General features: G+C 37.1%; 1 protein-coding gene across 7 annotated transcripts in view; it reads left to right on the top strand.

Annotated features, from left to right (window-relative positions):
- Positions 1–16,107, top strand: part of USH2A (usherin) — a 392,395-nt gene that overhangs the window by 20,528 nt on the left and 355,760 nt on the right. For 5 of the 7 annotated variants that reach the window (XM_074897211.1, XM_074897212.1, XM_074897215.1 and 2 more), the window contains exons 4-5: positions 12,556–12,691; positions 13,877–13,940. In XM_074897211.1, the coding sequence (XP_074753312.1) occupies positions 12,556–12,691; positions 13,877–13,940 (200 nt within the window). Of the gene's footprint in view, positions 1–9,815; positions 9,892–12,555; positions 12,692–13,876; positions 13,941–16,107 lie in introns of those variants that run through there. The other 2 variants (XM_074897216.1, XM_074897210.1) reach the window with 2 other exon arrangements.

The raw sequence follows: 16,107 nt of genomic DNA, 5'->3' as shown, positions 1-16,107 counted from the left end.
TAATAAGTCTGCTGAATTGGAGTGACATGTTTTCAAGGATAAGAAAGATATTATTGGAATAAGAGAGACAACCAGGAAAATGAAGGGGGATTTAAAATGCCAAGATACACAGTTTTAGTGAAGGGAGAGCTAATATAAAGCTGGAAGAGATGTAACAATATTGCTGAGGGATGATAGTCAATCTACAGTAGGAAATACTCCTGCCCCCCCCCCTTTTTTTTTTTTTTTTTTTTTACTTTTTAAACTAAGTTCAGTGGTTTGTATATAAGGTAAGGACAATTTAATGTGATTGTGATTCTTGGCTATTGCAGTAGACTTGCAGGTGGTCAGAAAAAAACCCCAAGCAATAAAAATATTTAAGACATAAAATGGGTCCCTAGGAAAACCAGAACTTTGATTTGAAGAATGCTGGGGTATTGAGGAAGAGACAGTAGGAAGAGAGATTGTTAGAGATCAGTTAGAAATATTGACTGTGTTAAAACTACATAGAGAGGATGTTTCCACTGTTGATGTAAGGTTGTTGCCTTTATACTGTTACTGAAACAGTATGGACTATTGTCACTGTTATAATGGAAAGACTACAAATATAAATAAATCTGTATATGGAGATAAGAAATATAATCAAATGATCATAAAATCATGACATTTGAAATGGTCATGGAGTGGGGGTATGTGCTAGATGGAGGAAGCAGCCCTAACGTTATTGATTTTAGCAAAGCTACCTTTGAAGGAAAGAAAATGCTCCTGGGATTTTTGCCTGCAATCCTGTGATGAATGGGAAATCCACTCCACACAAGTAGAGAGTACATAGTGTATAAAACACGTAGAGAGGCCGCAATTAAAATTCATCCCAGTTAAGTCAAGAAAAGGAAAGGCCGATATGGGCCTGAGGCAAAAAAAGGAAAGGCAAAGAGACAACTTGCCCCTCCCGACCTTATGCTTTTTCCTTCCCCTTCGCTGTTCTTTACCATTTCTTCTACTGTCCCTTTATCCTCTTCAGCCCTTCGTTTCAAGACAGTTCTGTCACTGTGGTCCCCTGATGAGGTTTCTTCCTCAATTCTCTCTTTGTTGTACACTGGTTTTCTCAGAGCATGGGCATAACTGCTTAGAGTGCTCATAATATGGGTGTGAATGTCTCTCCCCCCTGCCCCCAAAAATGCTTACACTGTGCATCCCCTTAAACATGGTTGCAAGATGTATGCAGTCGACATAGTTCCGCTTTCCCAACTTCCTTTATTTGTCTGTGGCTCTGGGATGATTTCAATTCAATGATTTTAATGATGAGTGAAGGAATGAGGCAGCAGGAGCTGGGGGTGGGCAAGCAAGTGGATACATAACAACTCATGTGGACAGTGGGGCTACATGAAAATTTTTAGAAAAAGACACTGCTGTGCTAGAGCATCTACCACTGAAATGGCAGTTCTCCGAGAGAGAGAACGGTCAACAAACAAGCACCTAGATGGTTGCAGGTGGTGTTGGTGGTGTTCCTCTCTTCAGTGCAAAGTTAGGACACAAATCAGATCTTTTTCTGTGACCCAGTATGCAAGATGCTTTATTGTCCAACATACCACACACACACAGTATTTGGCATCTTGTCTTGAGGTGTAACAAACAGCTGTGAGGAAGAAAGTAAATTTAACATATTTTAGACTCATACTTGAGTCTAAAATGGCATTGCTGAAACTGAAGGCAGTTTATAGCAGCTGAAAATCTGGTCCTTACCTAAAGCAAACAGTTTGAACAAATTTTGATCTGGTGTTTTACTTTTAAAAGGCAAACAAAGATGATAATAGCAAAAGGGGATTTCAGAGAGAGATTTAATGGGACAGTGATGAAAGAGTGAGTGGTATTTTTCTGTCAGTCAATCTGTATTCTCTCTTTTTCTTTTTTTTAAGTCACAGTGATCTGTTAACTGCAGAAATTGGCAACAGGCGGAGAGGATGACCATGTGGTCTTATGTTATCCAGCTGATGACCAGTTTCTGAAAATGGTATGAAGGATCATAAAGTTTAGCTCCATGTGTATTGTGATGATAGTTGCATCTATATTTAAAGCTTTCTGTCACTGAAGCACTCTTGGTGTTGTCAGATGTCTATTGGACTGGCTGAGCCGCAACTTCTTGCAATTGAATGTCAATAAGACCAAAGCAATTTTGGTTGATTCATAGCACCAGCTTAAGCATATTCACTTGCACAGATTACATTTGACAGATAGTTACCTTCAGCTGAACTCTGTGGTTAGAATCCTTGGTATACTCGTGACAGTGAGCTTAGACCTGATGCCTTATGTTTATTTCATACCCTGTTTTTGCCTTCCTAACACTGCATGTGTATGTCTACATTTAAATAAATTCACAGCTGAAGTACTAGTCAGTCCACTTGTTATCTCTGGACAGAATGTTGTGATGAGTCAATTTCAGTATTTAAGAAATTCGTGTTTTTTCCCATTTAGGTAGTTTTAATTTCAAAAGCCATCTAATCAAGGATTTTATTATCAGGAACTCCCAGAAAAGTGTCTGTCAAACTCTAACAAGAGTAAAAGAAAGAAAAAAGCAGAGAATAAAACCAAAGATGAAAAAGTATTCTTCATTTTGAAATGTTTTCCTGGTATTCTACCAGTTTGCTGGCCTGCAGGAAAATATATTCAGTACAGGTGTTCTTACCCTGTTATATTAGTGAAAGTTAAAATCCTCTGGATTCTGCAAAAAGATTGTGCACGGTGTCATATATACTGATGTGTGCATCCCCTATAAATCTTGTAAAGAAAGACGTATTTCCAGGTCTTTTCTTTTAATGGTCCTAAAATAATCTGGGTTAAAACACAGTTTAATTCACTGATTCGGTTGGTGAATTTACCATTCTCTAAAGTTCATTTGGAGCATACAGAAGAAGAACTAAACTTTTGAATTATTTCAAACCATTTCCCTGTGCAGGCTCCTAGTCATTTTAAAGCAGCATCCTGATTTTGAAGAAAAATGCAGTGATTTAATGCCAAATACCTCATGCATATACTGTTCCACTTACAACTTCAGTTCCTGTTTTTAAAGGCTGAAGGTGTTTTTTCTGTAGAACTTAAGGAGATGCTAAAAGGGAGATTTTGAAGTTTCTATTTCCTTCTCTCAATGAAGAATAGGATGCAGCATCCTTGAATTTTGATATGAATGAACTAAAAATAAAATACTTAAATGAAAACATTCGTAGTTGCATATTTTAGCTAGACTGAAAGCTCTGGTGGGAGGGTAGAGTTGACTTTATTTTTTTGGCTCTGGTTAGATAATGAATCTTAGCCTAGAACTATGTTTTCAGGGCTTCCTTCTAAAAATGACAGAAAGGTTGGACCTAACGGAATCTCCACTAACCATGAATACTAATTTAAGCATTTTCTTTTTTAAAATCATCATATTAAAGTCCCTGACCATGCTGTTATTTTAGTTAGTGGTTGCAATGAATGACCCTAAGCCCTTTGTTTTCTTCCTGTAAAATGCTCTTTGGCTTGAAAACCAAAGATGTGTGAAAAGCATCACATTGAAACCTCCATAGATGCCAGGGTTGTAGCTTGCCTCTGTCTTCATGTGCTCTTTTCCTACAAGCTTGTAGCCAAGTTGCTTTAAAGGCTTGAAATACAGAGGGGTGGGTAGTAGGCTTGGGTTGGCTCAGAGGTGCAGAGTTCTTACAGCTTAAAAACCTAATTTTTTGCCATGTGAGGGTAGTATAGGATTTGAATATGGAAACACAGGAATATAGAAATGTGAATAAAGTCATTTAACAATATCAGGTAAAATAAATGTTATTAAGTATGTCTATTGCATTTGCTGTAAGATAATAGATAAACAGCCTAAAAACAACATTGAAGATTTTAAGTAACTGCAATGGCTATATAGGACAGTACTCCTTTTCTCCTGTACTTGGTAAGAAAGAGAAATACATCTGAAATCGAGACAGGGTTCCAGCTGAAGCAACAGCGAGCTCACTGGTAAACTCATCAGGCAGTTCTTTTGCTGGTATAGAAGGTGCCATTTGTCTCTCAAGTGTTATGCAGATAAATTATCTGATCTGGCTTGTCCTCCTGGATATTATTCTTGAATTTTTACACTCCTCCCTCCTCCCATTCTCCTGTTCCTATTAACATGGTTATTAGCATCTTTTTTGGTCTGTTTGAGAACAAGATTCCAGACAAATTTCTACTGACATATTCTTGTTCTCATGTGTTTGCTACATAAATACATAATCTCTTGCCAAGCTTTAGATCTGCCAAGTTCCCTCTGTGTTGTCTCAATTTGCATTCCAAATAAAAAAAAATAAAATGCAAAGAACAAAAGACTAGAAGTGAACTCTTTTTATCTTAGGATTGTAAGCTTTGTCTCTGAAAGGGGGGAAAACTAAAAAAAAAAAGCGCAGAGGGGATTTTGATGTATGGATGTATGTATGTAAGACATCTGCCCAAGCATCCCTAGCAGTAATGTCATCACTGCCAAAATGTGCTTATACTACAAAAATGTACAATAGTGCTTGTTCCTGAATTAACCATTCAGCTAAGGTTTTAAATTTGATTTAGGCTGCATGTGGTGTGTTGTAAGGAGAGATAAGCAACATAAGACTGTAGGAGCAGGTTGTTCACCAGTGCTGGTGAATGCTATGCGGAGTAGGAGGTGGTTGAGTGTGGTGTGGAGTCCTGATGCATCTGCAGAAGTTAAACTGTGGAAGCTACTGCACCTCTTTATTTTCTAAAGCAGTCATAAGGTGGCTGACAGAAACATTACCTGAAGGCTTAGGATGAGTACAGGAATTTTGGGATAAACCGTTTGTTTTGTTCCCCGTTTGTATTAGTATTTGAAAAAAATAGTCCTTGTGGACATGGAATCTGCTCCCACCTGTATTCACGACTTTAGGTTTTTTTAAAGAAAAAAAAAAACAACATAAATGTAGTAGATTAAAAGGAGAAATTAAAAATAATAGAATGATGCAAAATAAGAAGAATAAGGCAGAACTGGGGGGTAGGAAAGGAGCCTTTGAGATGGATATTCAAGATGTGTAAATTCTGCAATTTATTCAGTGAAGGAAGGTGTTAAATTGTGGCAGAAAGTTCTGTGCAGTTTCTGATGCATCAATTTAGGGGCACATAGACATCCAGCTTTTTAAAAATATGTAAAATTCAACATTGTGGGTTTTGGTCCCTAGCACTGCTTAAATCACAGATGAAAGTAAACTTGGATTCATGCTAATGGTTTAATCCTATTTTTTTCCCCAAAATTCCATTCATCTGCTTTGTGTTGCTTAAGTCTGTATCACTGACCTTTCCTCTTTACAGAAATTCACTTACGAAATATTAAAGCTGTGTGGAAGCCTTTGTAACTGCAGCTTCAGCAAGATTTGCAATTATGCAGGAAAATACTGAAATACATACCTGTGTACATCTCTTCTCTTTGATATGCAACCCCCCTTTACTGTATCTTTCATTAATTGTTATGCTTCTGTTTCACACCTGCTTTTGCAGAGTAGAGATGTGAACCCGCATGTCCCTGAGTAGTAGGATATGCTGTATATCTTCTATGAGCAGGCAAAAAGAACATATTTAGACAGGTTGAAGGTGAAAAGGATTTTTATGCTCAAGTTTCTGATTAGGCCATTATAGCAGCATCACTAATTCCCCTCCTTCCATCTATTGTCTTCCCTCATCTGTTGTCATCAGTGACCACTGTTGATTTGTTGACTCTATTAAAGTATTCAAGGAAGCCACAGGCCTGTCATTTTGGTCATAACCTTAATCTGTTTTCTCACCTTGGGAGAAAATGTGTTAATACACTGTCTGTTTCTATAGAATGAACTCTTGAAAAAGTTCCTGATGCAACAAATCTGCAATATGTTTAGAAGTAAAAAAGGTTTTCTGAATCTTGGTTATCTTAACAGATAGCAAGCTACGTTTAGGTAGCAACTTTTGTAAAAACCACACCTAATTAAGTGATGGTAAGCAATTTTAATGGTATGTTGTGTAGTAATTTTTGAGCTGGACGAGTCGCAACTTCTGATTTCTCATAATCTCTGATTCCTCATTATTTCTGAATGATTAAGCAAATCATTTATGTTAACTTCTGCTTTCATTTACATCTCTGTAAAGCCGGTGTAACTTTATTGATTTTGGAGTTGCTTTAGCTTTTATAGCAGCTGAGGGGAGGGGTCATTTCTACCAGTCTGCTGATCTGGAAAATAAATGGAACCTTTTTTTTTTTTTTTTTTTTTTAATGCCTTATAGGAAAATTGTATAGCTACCTATTTGGTCTTCATAAAGCAGTTTAAAATTCTTCATGTTGTGCCTTGCCTTCTTTATGATAATAAAATTATTTCTGTTTCTGAGAAATGTCTTGCTGTGCAAATAGAGAAAATTCAAAGGATAAACTAATACAGACTTGTTTGCGTTTTCTTAGGGTTTTTTTTTCATTTATTTAGAGGAGAATTTGCTTGTTTTTCATATTTCAGAAACAGGCTTTTGTTTTAATTTTAGCATTTGCAGCTAGCTAAATTTGCATTTTTAACTTAAAAATTAGCTGCCTTTTTTTTAAAAAGTTTTAGTTTACAGATACCTGATATTTGGAAGAATCTTGTTCATTGTCTGGTACCTAACATAGATCCCTGAACTGCTTCTTTTTCATCTTATTTGAAAACAGTGGTGTCCATGACATGTACTAGAATGTATTCCATTTCCTAGTATTTATCTGAAATGAATTTTTAGTCCTTGTCCTTGTTTTATATGTGTCGGTCATTCCTGCCACCGCCATCTGAGACTTTCTTTAATGGTATAAATAGCCTTAAGAGCTGAAGTTACAGTTGAAGTGTTTGCCATCACTAAGTTGGCTGGATAACTAAATAGGCCAGGGTTGGTATCATTTGGCTTGAATAACTGGAAAAGATTTTTTCTTTCTTTTTTGGTGCCAGAGTTCTTTCTATTGTGGAACTCCTCATTTATGGCCTGCAAATCTGGGAAGAAATCCATCTGGTTTCTTCATCTGTCTTGCCAGACACTGTGATCTAGTTATTAGAACAATAGATGATGAGAAGAAACTTTTAAGATTAAATTGTATTTTATGGTTAGTAGAAGCTATGATGAATAAGAGTAAAAAGAATGTATATTTAACCAGTAGAAGAGATTAATGTTGTCTTGAAATAACTCTCCTCAATTTATCTGTAATATTTTAACAAATCTTTCCCGTGCCATTAAATACTGGGATAGGAAAGATAACCTAAAGGGAAAGAATGACCTTACTAAAAAACAGGTATGCTTTTGAAACATATAATAATTATAAAATCTAAAACATTTGGGGAAGAGACTATCACATCTGTTGGTTGTATGGCATTTAGTGCAGTGGATTTTTGATCTCTGATTAGTGATCTTGAGCTCTGCTATGATATATTTATTTTTTAATGGAACATACAGTATTCTTTTCCATGCCACTCCTTTCTGTCTAATTTATTATAAATAATTTTGCACAAAGTATATAGGTATTATTAATTTTAGGACTTATTTTTAATGGAAAAGTCTTCCTGATGCAAAAAGATCATAGCGTCCACTGAAGAAGAATTAACTTCATTTATTTTGGCTTTAATGTTGCAGTTCAGTTTTATATGGACAAGACTAAAACTGTCTCCGTTGCCTTTATATATATGTAACAGAAAATTCTGATGACAGGATGATTAATGTGTGTGAAGACAAAGTGTGTGTTGCTTAAATGTGCCAGATGTAACACATGTATGTTGCAATGTGATATGTGTGTATTATTACCCGAAAGCCAAAACTTTGTAGTTTGGGGTCTCAGAATTCTCCCAAATCGGCTTTGTCTTGGAAAGTGCCATTGTAGCTCAAAAAAGGGGATTCAATATAACGTGTCTTTTACTTAATACTCCAAATGTCTTCTGCCTCTGTGTTAATGAAGAGGAATATTAGGCTTTTTTTGAAAAGGATATTTATAATTTTTATTGAAATACTAAATATATTTTTATATCTCTTTTACTGTTTATACCTGTTATACTATATATTTATTTATATGTCTATTATACCATTACACATTATACCTATAGATAACAGTACATTTCAAGGCTTAAAAAAAAAAAAAAAAAGAGAGAAAGAAAAAACCCATGGTATTCTTGAATCAGTCTATGCAGTGGGCACCTTTGGGGGAAGTACAAGTTTTTGCATTCAAGGAGCAGCTATACAAAATCATACAAAAGAAATCTGTGGAAAGCTACTAAATCTATAGAAACCATGGCTGGCTGATGAAGTCTCTGAGCTGCCAGTGTTTTGAGGTTCAAAGAGTATTCAGGAGCAGTATCATACGTGCTTACCATGCTCTTATGTGCTCCTCTGCTTCTGCTTTTTGCCATAGTTAGTCCCTCAGTCTTCACCAGTACTGCTCTGAAGTGCAGTATTTGGTTGTGGTGCTTCTTTTTTGCCACACAGATTACTGCAGTATAATGGAAATTTCTGTTAGCAGTTAATATATGAAAATACTGGCTTTTGTTTACCTGACAGCTCTGCCTGATCCAAACCAAGTGGCAAAATTAATGTTAAATTTCATTGTCATGTTTTCATGGGTAGGGTCTGAGAAGGTGAGAAAACAAACAGTTGTATTGCCTTTTCTGTCCCTGTTTCATTTTATAAGCAGTAGGTTGTGCTTGTGTGTGTCCTCCTTCATTCTGTGCTACAGTGACCCATAGGGCAGGGAATTTTTCCTTGGTAGGAAGTGGTTGGATTTGGTACTGCTGGCTCTGATGGGCAATTTTCTTGTGACAGAGGACCATAAGAGCTTCATTCGGCATACATTGAAGGAACTTGCCTATCAGCTCATTGGCCCGGCCCTCTCATCTTTGAAACTCTTCTGTATCATAACAAGAATGCTATTATGGATATCTTTCACCATCTCAGTTCACCATCGAATGGATTTTCCATTGCTTGGAATTGGTATTAGGCTCTGCACTGGCAGAGGGTAATGTAGTTGCAGAGTGAATTTATCTTAGTAACTAATCCTTGCCACCTCCCTGTGAGGTGATTTGCTAAGTATCTGACAGATGGGGAAGCACGTGAGGGAGAGATGGTTTCAGAGCTGGGATTAGAGCACCGATGTCTCGGGCTTCTGGTCCTGTGCCCTGCACAACCATGAAACCAGCCTTTCCTACCCATCTCCTCTTACTCTCCTGGGGCAAATTCCTATTGAGCATTATTAATAAAGACAACAGGGGAATAATCCTGTTGTCCTAGTCAGGAGTGAAACTCATCTTTTATTTCTGTGGTCTTGTATGCATTTTAATGCTAACGGTCAGGAGACCTTAAATAACCACATCAAACAGCCGATTCGGTGCCAGCCGTCCTTCTTATTTAGCTTAGTCTAAACTGACACCAAACTTTGAGACATTCCTCTCCTCCCACAGTGGAGAGCCGCTGGGATTTTTTTTATACCACACATGGTTTCCCTCCTACATTTCCCTCCCATGTCAGATATTCATACCCCCTTTAATAACCAGCAGGGGGATCATTACATTGAGCTACTGCCAAATGCATAATGACTGCTGCCTTTGCCTTACACAGTCACTGCACTACTGATATCCAATTCAGCATTGTAAAGTGCTTAGGGCTACCTTGGGGATGTGCTATATTAAACCCAACTATTCTAAATCCTATTTAATACAAAGAGATTGGTGGTGGGGGAGGGGGGAGGGAGATTTAAAATTGTCATTAGTCACCTATTTTCAACAAGTAAAAACACCTGGTCATTTAGGGCCCAATTCTGTCCCTCTGAAGTCATAAATAGTCCCACTGGTTTTAGTCAGGGGTGCATGAAGGCGTGCACTCTGCTTACCACTGGGGCAGGCAGAATCGGGTCCTATAGAAGCTGCGGCTGAGATGGTAAGTTTGCAAGGAGCTGATGGGGGGGAGTGTGCCCATTTCTGAATTCCACTTACAAATGTTTTACAGTGAAAACAGGAAAGAAGAAACATGCTTCATATCTGACTAAAAATAAAGGTACTGTTAAACTTGTAAAAGACAACATTTTTATTTGAATGATATGACAGAGCTGCCACAGGAGTGTTACCTGCTATAAAGAAAGCTTAAGAATTATTACCTTTATTAGACCAGTGACACTGAGCTTTAGCCATACATTTCTAACTTCTGTCCCTCTACAGAGACAATTTTCTTTTCTTAAATAAACTGTCATGCTAGTGTTAATATATTGTTGGCTCCCTCATACTCTGAGAATACTGCTGATATAAAACATGTATATGTTAGATTGGTAATAGTATCTTTAGTGTAGCTGACTAGAACAAATGTGTTTCCCTCATGGCTGTGCTAATGTGATAAAGGAAAATTGGCTGTTCATCAGCTTTTGGCTGGGTAAAGACAGTGGAGATGGAACCACATTCTTTTTTATGCATTAATACCACTGAGAACTTTTCACTAGTTATATTTCATGTGCGGGCATGTTGTGCAAAGATGTTGTAAAACATGAGATAATGCTACAAATAACAAAGTAGAAAAGCCTGTATCTTTTATGATGATAACAGTCAAACACCAAATGACAGTAACAGGCTGTAAAAAATGTGATGCAGAAAAAAAATGCAATGTAACCACCATATACACTACACTTAGGCTCTTGCAAATAGGGCATCAGATGTTTAGAAGGCTTTGAATTAAAATTAAATAAAAAACCTGTTGTATTTAGGTCATTGATGTGCCAACACAAAAGATAATTTAAAATGGAGAGATGTATTTTGAGTGGTGAAACTCATATGCAATAACTTTTTGAACAAATCTCAAGGCTTAGCAATTATGATAATAGCCTTCAAATTTCCATCAGTGGAAGGGCAATAAATATTTCTGTCTAAATTTGGGAAATATTGACTGAATCTGGAAATGGCAATAAAGCTCAGCGTGCACGTGTATGTTTGAAAGTGCAGTTTAAGGAGAAAAATTAATCTGTACAATTTTGTGTGAAGCCTAAATAATTAAAAAAAATCCAAACAAAAACCTCCATCTTATTTCATAGTTTCTTTCTTAAAATACTGATAGAGTCATGTTGCCTGAGGCACTAATGCTGATCATCTGAGCTCAGATTTATAGATAATTGTGTCCGTTTATCTTGGTCTGAAATTTGAAAGACTTTATTGGTGGAATAGTATTGTGAGTGCTTATATTGTGGTTTTCAAACTGATATTTTTTCAGGTCCTGGCTTCCCGCTTTGCAACAAATTATTCTGGCTTGTAAACCTTCTGTTTGTCCTCACATATATATTGGTCTTATGGAAGCAATTATTCCAGGTTTATTTTGTTTTCATTAGCGTGGGTATCAAGACAGGCTAAAGCACTCTAGTTTTATTTGGCCTCTGTAGACAGGATTCACCAGGCATCCATATCTGCAAAATGAAATAACGCTCTGTAAATTGGCAACAACAAAACGATGTTTCAAAATCTGAAGGCTACCAAGCTCTCATGTGAAATAAGCCTTATGCAAGCTAAATATTGCTAAAAATCAAGTTGCTTCAGATTTGCAGATAAATCCCTTTCTGAAATAAATGAGATTAAGTTTATTCTGTAAACAACTCAGAGTTCAAAAGTTTTTCAATAAGTTGGACTTAGTTTCTATCATTAGCTTCATTAATGGGAAGCTGACTATAGCCATGATGCCTCCAGTTTCCATTTTGTATTTGCCTATATTTTTAAAATTAGAATATTGAATTTCATAAAAAAGTATGGCTGAAAGGCACTCCGATATTATTAAACTTTTTCTGATTTTATGTAACTTTAACATGAGGATTTTTCATCCAAAAGAATACTTTGTAAAAGCTCAGCATCTTGTGACTTTGTGGAGCTGGGAGAATGCCATAAAGTATTTCCATGAACGTTAGCTCAAATTTAAAATGAATAGGCAGGGAAGAGAATGCTTGGAGAAAACAGTACCCTGGGGTGCTGGCTGAGTGCATATTCCTAGCCAAGGGTTCCCTTGATGTAAGGGAATTACCCACTGGGTGTAAAGCAGATGTAGCCAGTTCCTGTACTGCTCCCCTCAGCCCTTGTAGAAAGAAACATGCTGGGGTTAGGGAGGCAGTTTGGAGGGGTGTTAGAGGCCTGGCTGAAACACGCTGCGTTTGGTTATCCTGAGTATGGTATATAGCCCCTTGAGATATATTTGAACTGATGTGTATGAGAAGAGCTCTGACAGCTATAAAATAAGCCCATGGCCTGAAGTGGTGATGTAGCTGTAACCAGTCTTGTACCTTGTGAAACAGACCCACCCTTCTTTTCCTCTCCTCCCCCTCCCCGCCAGATTACTGCACCATAATTTCTTTGATTTAACAACTGTATAAATTTTATACTCTGCACATCTGATCTTATTAACTGGATTGCTGGTGGATGGACAGAAAAGAGGTAAATACTTTCAGTAGGCACCAAAAATAAAGGCATACAGCAAGTAGGTTGAAGCAATGTTAGCAGTTAATCAGTGATAGATACAACATGTAGAGGAATCAGAGCGATTGCATAACAATGTGTTTGCCCATCTACATTGATTCAATAGGTGCATCACCGCAGAATTAGTTTCTTCTTGAATGGCTGGGAAGATGACAACACACCTTTTGATTCAAGGATTCTTGTGGGAACAGTTGCAGATACCGACACTGATGGTACTCTGAAAATTGGACAAAGCTTCACGGGTAAATCTTGTAGTATTTTAGTGGAATGATCTGTAATATTCAAAATAAGATGTGCACAATGTGATTAAAAAACGTGTGTGAGTCTTTTTAAATTATCTAGATGCTGAGAAATAATACCTTCCTGCAGGAGAAAATTCATGTTGTACAATTAGCTTTCTCAAAAGATTGGCTGAAAAATAGATGTTTGGTAGATGATCCTGTGGGATCATACTTTATTCTATGTGTTACTGCATATAGGTAAGTTTTCCTGCATTCTCCAAAATGTAGGTATGTAAAGTGACGCATCCATTAATTTACAATCATAGTTTTTCAGAGTAAGTATATGAAACTATTTGAGAATGGGGTTGTGCATGGCCACTAGACCACAATCCTCTCCAGAGTCAGGAATAGAGCTGAAGATTTTTGGCTGTTCATGTGCTTCAGTTCTATCAGTGGTCAAATAAACTACTAGCAGAATGAGAATCCCTCAGCCTCTAGTAATGCCTGATAGCATTACTCTTCATCTACATCTAGATTTTATATGTACTACAGCATGACATGATCACTGCAGAAGAGCCGGGGGATATTTTGTTGCTTTTCACAAATTCTTGACTCTGCAGATGTAAGAACACCAAGTATTGATCTTTAGGAACATGCACAATTTGAAGTTAACTCCTAAATATTAATATAACTATATGTCACTTAAACAACTTTATTGTGCTCTTGGGCAAGAAAGTAATTCTGTACCCCATTTCTTAAAGCTTGTATTTGGAAATGTTTTTTATTTAACAACTTTAGAAATTTGGTAACTAATAGACATATAAAAGAAAGGAATATTTTAAAATGCTTTTTATCTTTATTGTATAAATTGGTAGGTACAGTTGAACCTACTGTATCTCTTCCCTAATTAGAGGTGGCACATGGACTGGCTCATTACTTCTGTCTAATGAGCCGATCCGTGTGCCACCTCTCTAATCAGAAAAGAGATAGGTACAAAATGTTCTTATAAAGTTATTATAAATCATTCTTTTTTATCAAAAAAATTAAGTCACTGCCCTCTATAGTTTTGTCCAGGTCCAAGATGGTTTCATTCAGGAGGGGTAATTGTGCAAGAGAGATCTTCGAGTGCTGAATTAAAGGTGCTCTCATGCAGTGCATAGCTGCCTTCTGCTCAATAGGTTACTTATTTATAGTGTATTTTCTTAGGTTTAGAGCAATTTGTTGGAAGAATGCAAGATTTTCGATTTTACCCAGTGGCACTTACAAACAGGTAAAGAAACTTTATTTTTGTAAAAAAGTAAGAGTGTGACGAGAAGAGAGAATAGATAACTATTTTTATTTCTCAAAATATATTGCTTTTCAGATGTCTCCTTTAGGTGATTGCTTATAACGATGTAGTTTACTGAACCTAATTTCAAAAATGACTTTTAATCTAAAAATTTGAGTTAAAATAAATTCAACAACATAATGCATTTTGCTTTTGAACTGTTGCTGAAATATAGCTAGTATATGTAGTATATATGTAGTGAAACAGCACTCAGTAATCAATGTGTGGTTTCCTTGTTATTGTTGTTCCTGTTACAACCTGACTTAGGGTTCTTGCAGAGTAGATCCAGTTGCTAGATTTCAATGCTCCTAAACTGCCTATCAACTCATCATAATTCTGACATAATAGTGTGTACTGAATAACTTAGTCCTGCTGGATTGGATTTGCCAAGCTTTCCCAAAGCTCCATGGAACCTGTAGAGCGGGGAAGGGAGCATAGCGGGCCAGTCCAGTTTAGAGCCCTCAAATGCCAGTGATCCAAATGAAGAGAACGTTAGTCAGCATGCTGGCTTTGTGGCTGCGAGCTTGGGTCCCGTGCTTAGCAGTTCCTTTCCTCTAGTTTCAGTTTATCCATGGCATCGGACATCCCAGTCAGGTATTTCCCCCACACCCCTGCCCCAAGGTGCTATTGTCTTAACTGTACATCGCTTTCTAGATTAGACTGTCATCATAAACCACCAGTGACTTCACTAGCTCAGCCAACATAGCCCTGGGCAATTGCTTTGACTTTCTCCATTCCTGAGGCCAAATCACGGTTGCCACTGCAATTTCTGTTGCCCTCCAGCCTCCCTTCCTAGCACATTACAAAGAAATGTTACCTTTGTTATCCGGCTCATGCTGGATTAATCTAGTCAATTCAAGCTGGTCAGAAGTAGTCAGGTCCTATTTGTCTGCTTGGTGCTTCTGGGTAGGCTACATGCAATGACACTCATGACTGCAGACCTTAAGGCTACTTAATGATAGTCTTTCAGTAAGATGTAGAGCAGTTTTGTAGGAGCTGAGCTGTCTGCAGGACATTATGATGAACTGACCTCCTGTGAATTTAAAGTATTAATACGATTCTGAATTCCAGGTTATATGAAAATCATGTGGGTTGTATTCTTTCACAGCAATGCTTGTCAAATTCTTTGAACTATAGTTTAAGTCAGGGAAATGAATAAAGTTTGAATATTGAAAGATAAGGTGTTTTATAAAGTGTTGTGACCTAATGATGTCTTTGTAGATGTAGTTTTATATCCACAAATAACTTGGTTCCAAATATTTATCTAGGATAAATTGTGAAGGAAAGTCTTGCCTGCATATCAATTAATTTTAAGTCTATGCCTATCTAAAAGGGCCTGTACCTTTGGGTTCAGTGGAATTTGTAGTGGCAGCTAGCATTTATTTGCTTAATAAGTATATAAAAATTGCATTCTTACTGATAAAGTAGGAAAATGGGAAAAGTAAGAATTTTTTAATTAAAAAAATTAGTATCTTCTAGGCTCACAAAATCCTTCTTTTACACCAGAGATGAGCAGATAAAGGTTTAGGTAACCTGCCCATGTCATTCATATACCTCTGCTTGACTACCGACCTACCTATGTATGTATCTATTTCAGTTGCTGATGTCAGAGGGAACTAAGGTGACTAGTTGCTTCTTACAGTCCATATGAAAGCCACTGAGTGATCACAGACTGGGACAGCTGAGAAAGTGGGCATTTCTATTAAAGTTATTAACAGTGAAAATATCTATATCCAGGTTTTCTAAGGTGCAATGTGATATTGCTCAAGCTGGTCTTTTTGGAGGATTTGAGTGCAAACATTAAACTCATCTGTGGTTACAGGCAGTATGCCAGCACTATGGTGTGCTTAAGAACAGTGTCCAGATCAGTGACTGGAGTCAGACATGATGCCGTAGTAGTTTTCCCCCTTGTATCTAGGGAGCTAATTTCCCTTGGCTCCATGTATGTCTGAAGCAATGCAAGCAACTCCAGAGTGCTTCTTCACAGACACCTTCTGAAGATGCCTGTTGCTTACCATTCATTGGCTGGTTGCTCCATTTATGTGAGACGAAACCAGGGCTTTAGGGCTTCTACAATAATCTAAACTGAATTTTGTTTAATCTATGAGCC

This window comes from Athene noctua, chromosome 1 (assembly GCF_965140245.1).
Source record: "Athene noctua chromosome 1, bAthNoc1.hap1.1, whole genome shotgun sequence".
In the NCBI taxonomy this organism is placed as follows: Eukaryota; Metazoa; Chordata; class Aves; order Strigiformes; family Strigidae; genus Athene; species Athene noctua.
The sequence above is the reverse complement of the archived record's forward strand: the minus strand, read 5'-3'. Positions and strand labels throughout refer to the sequence as shown.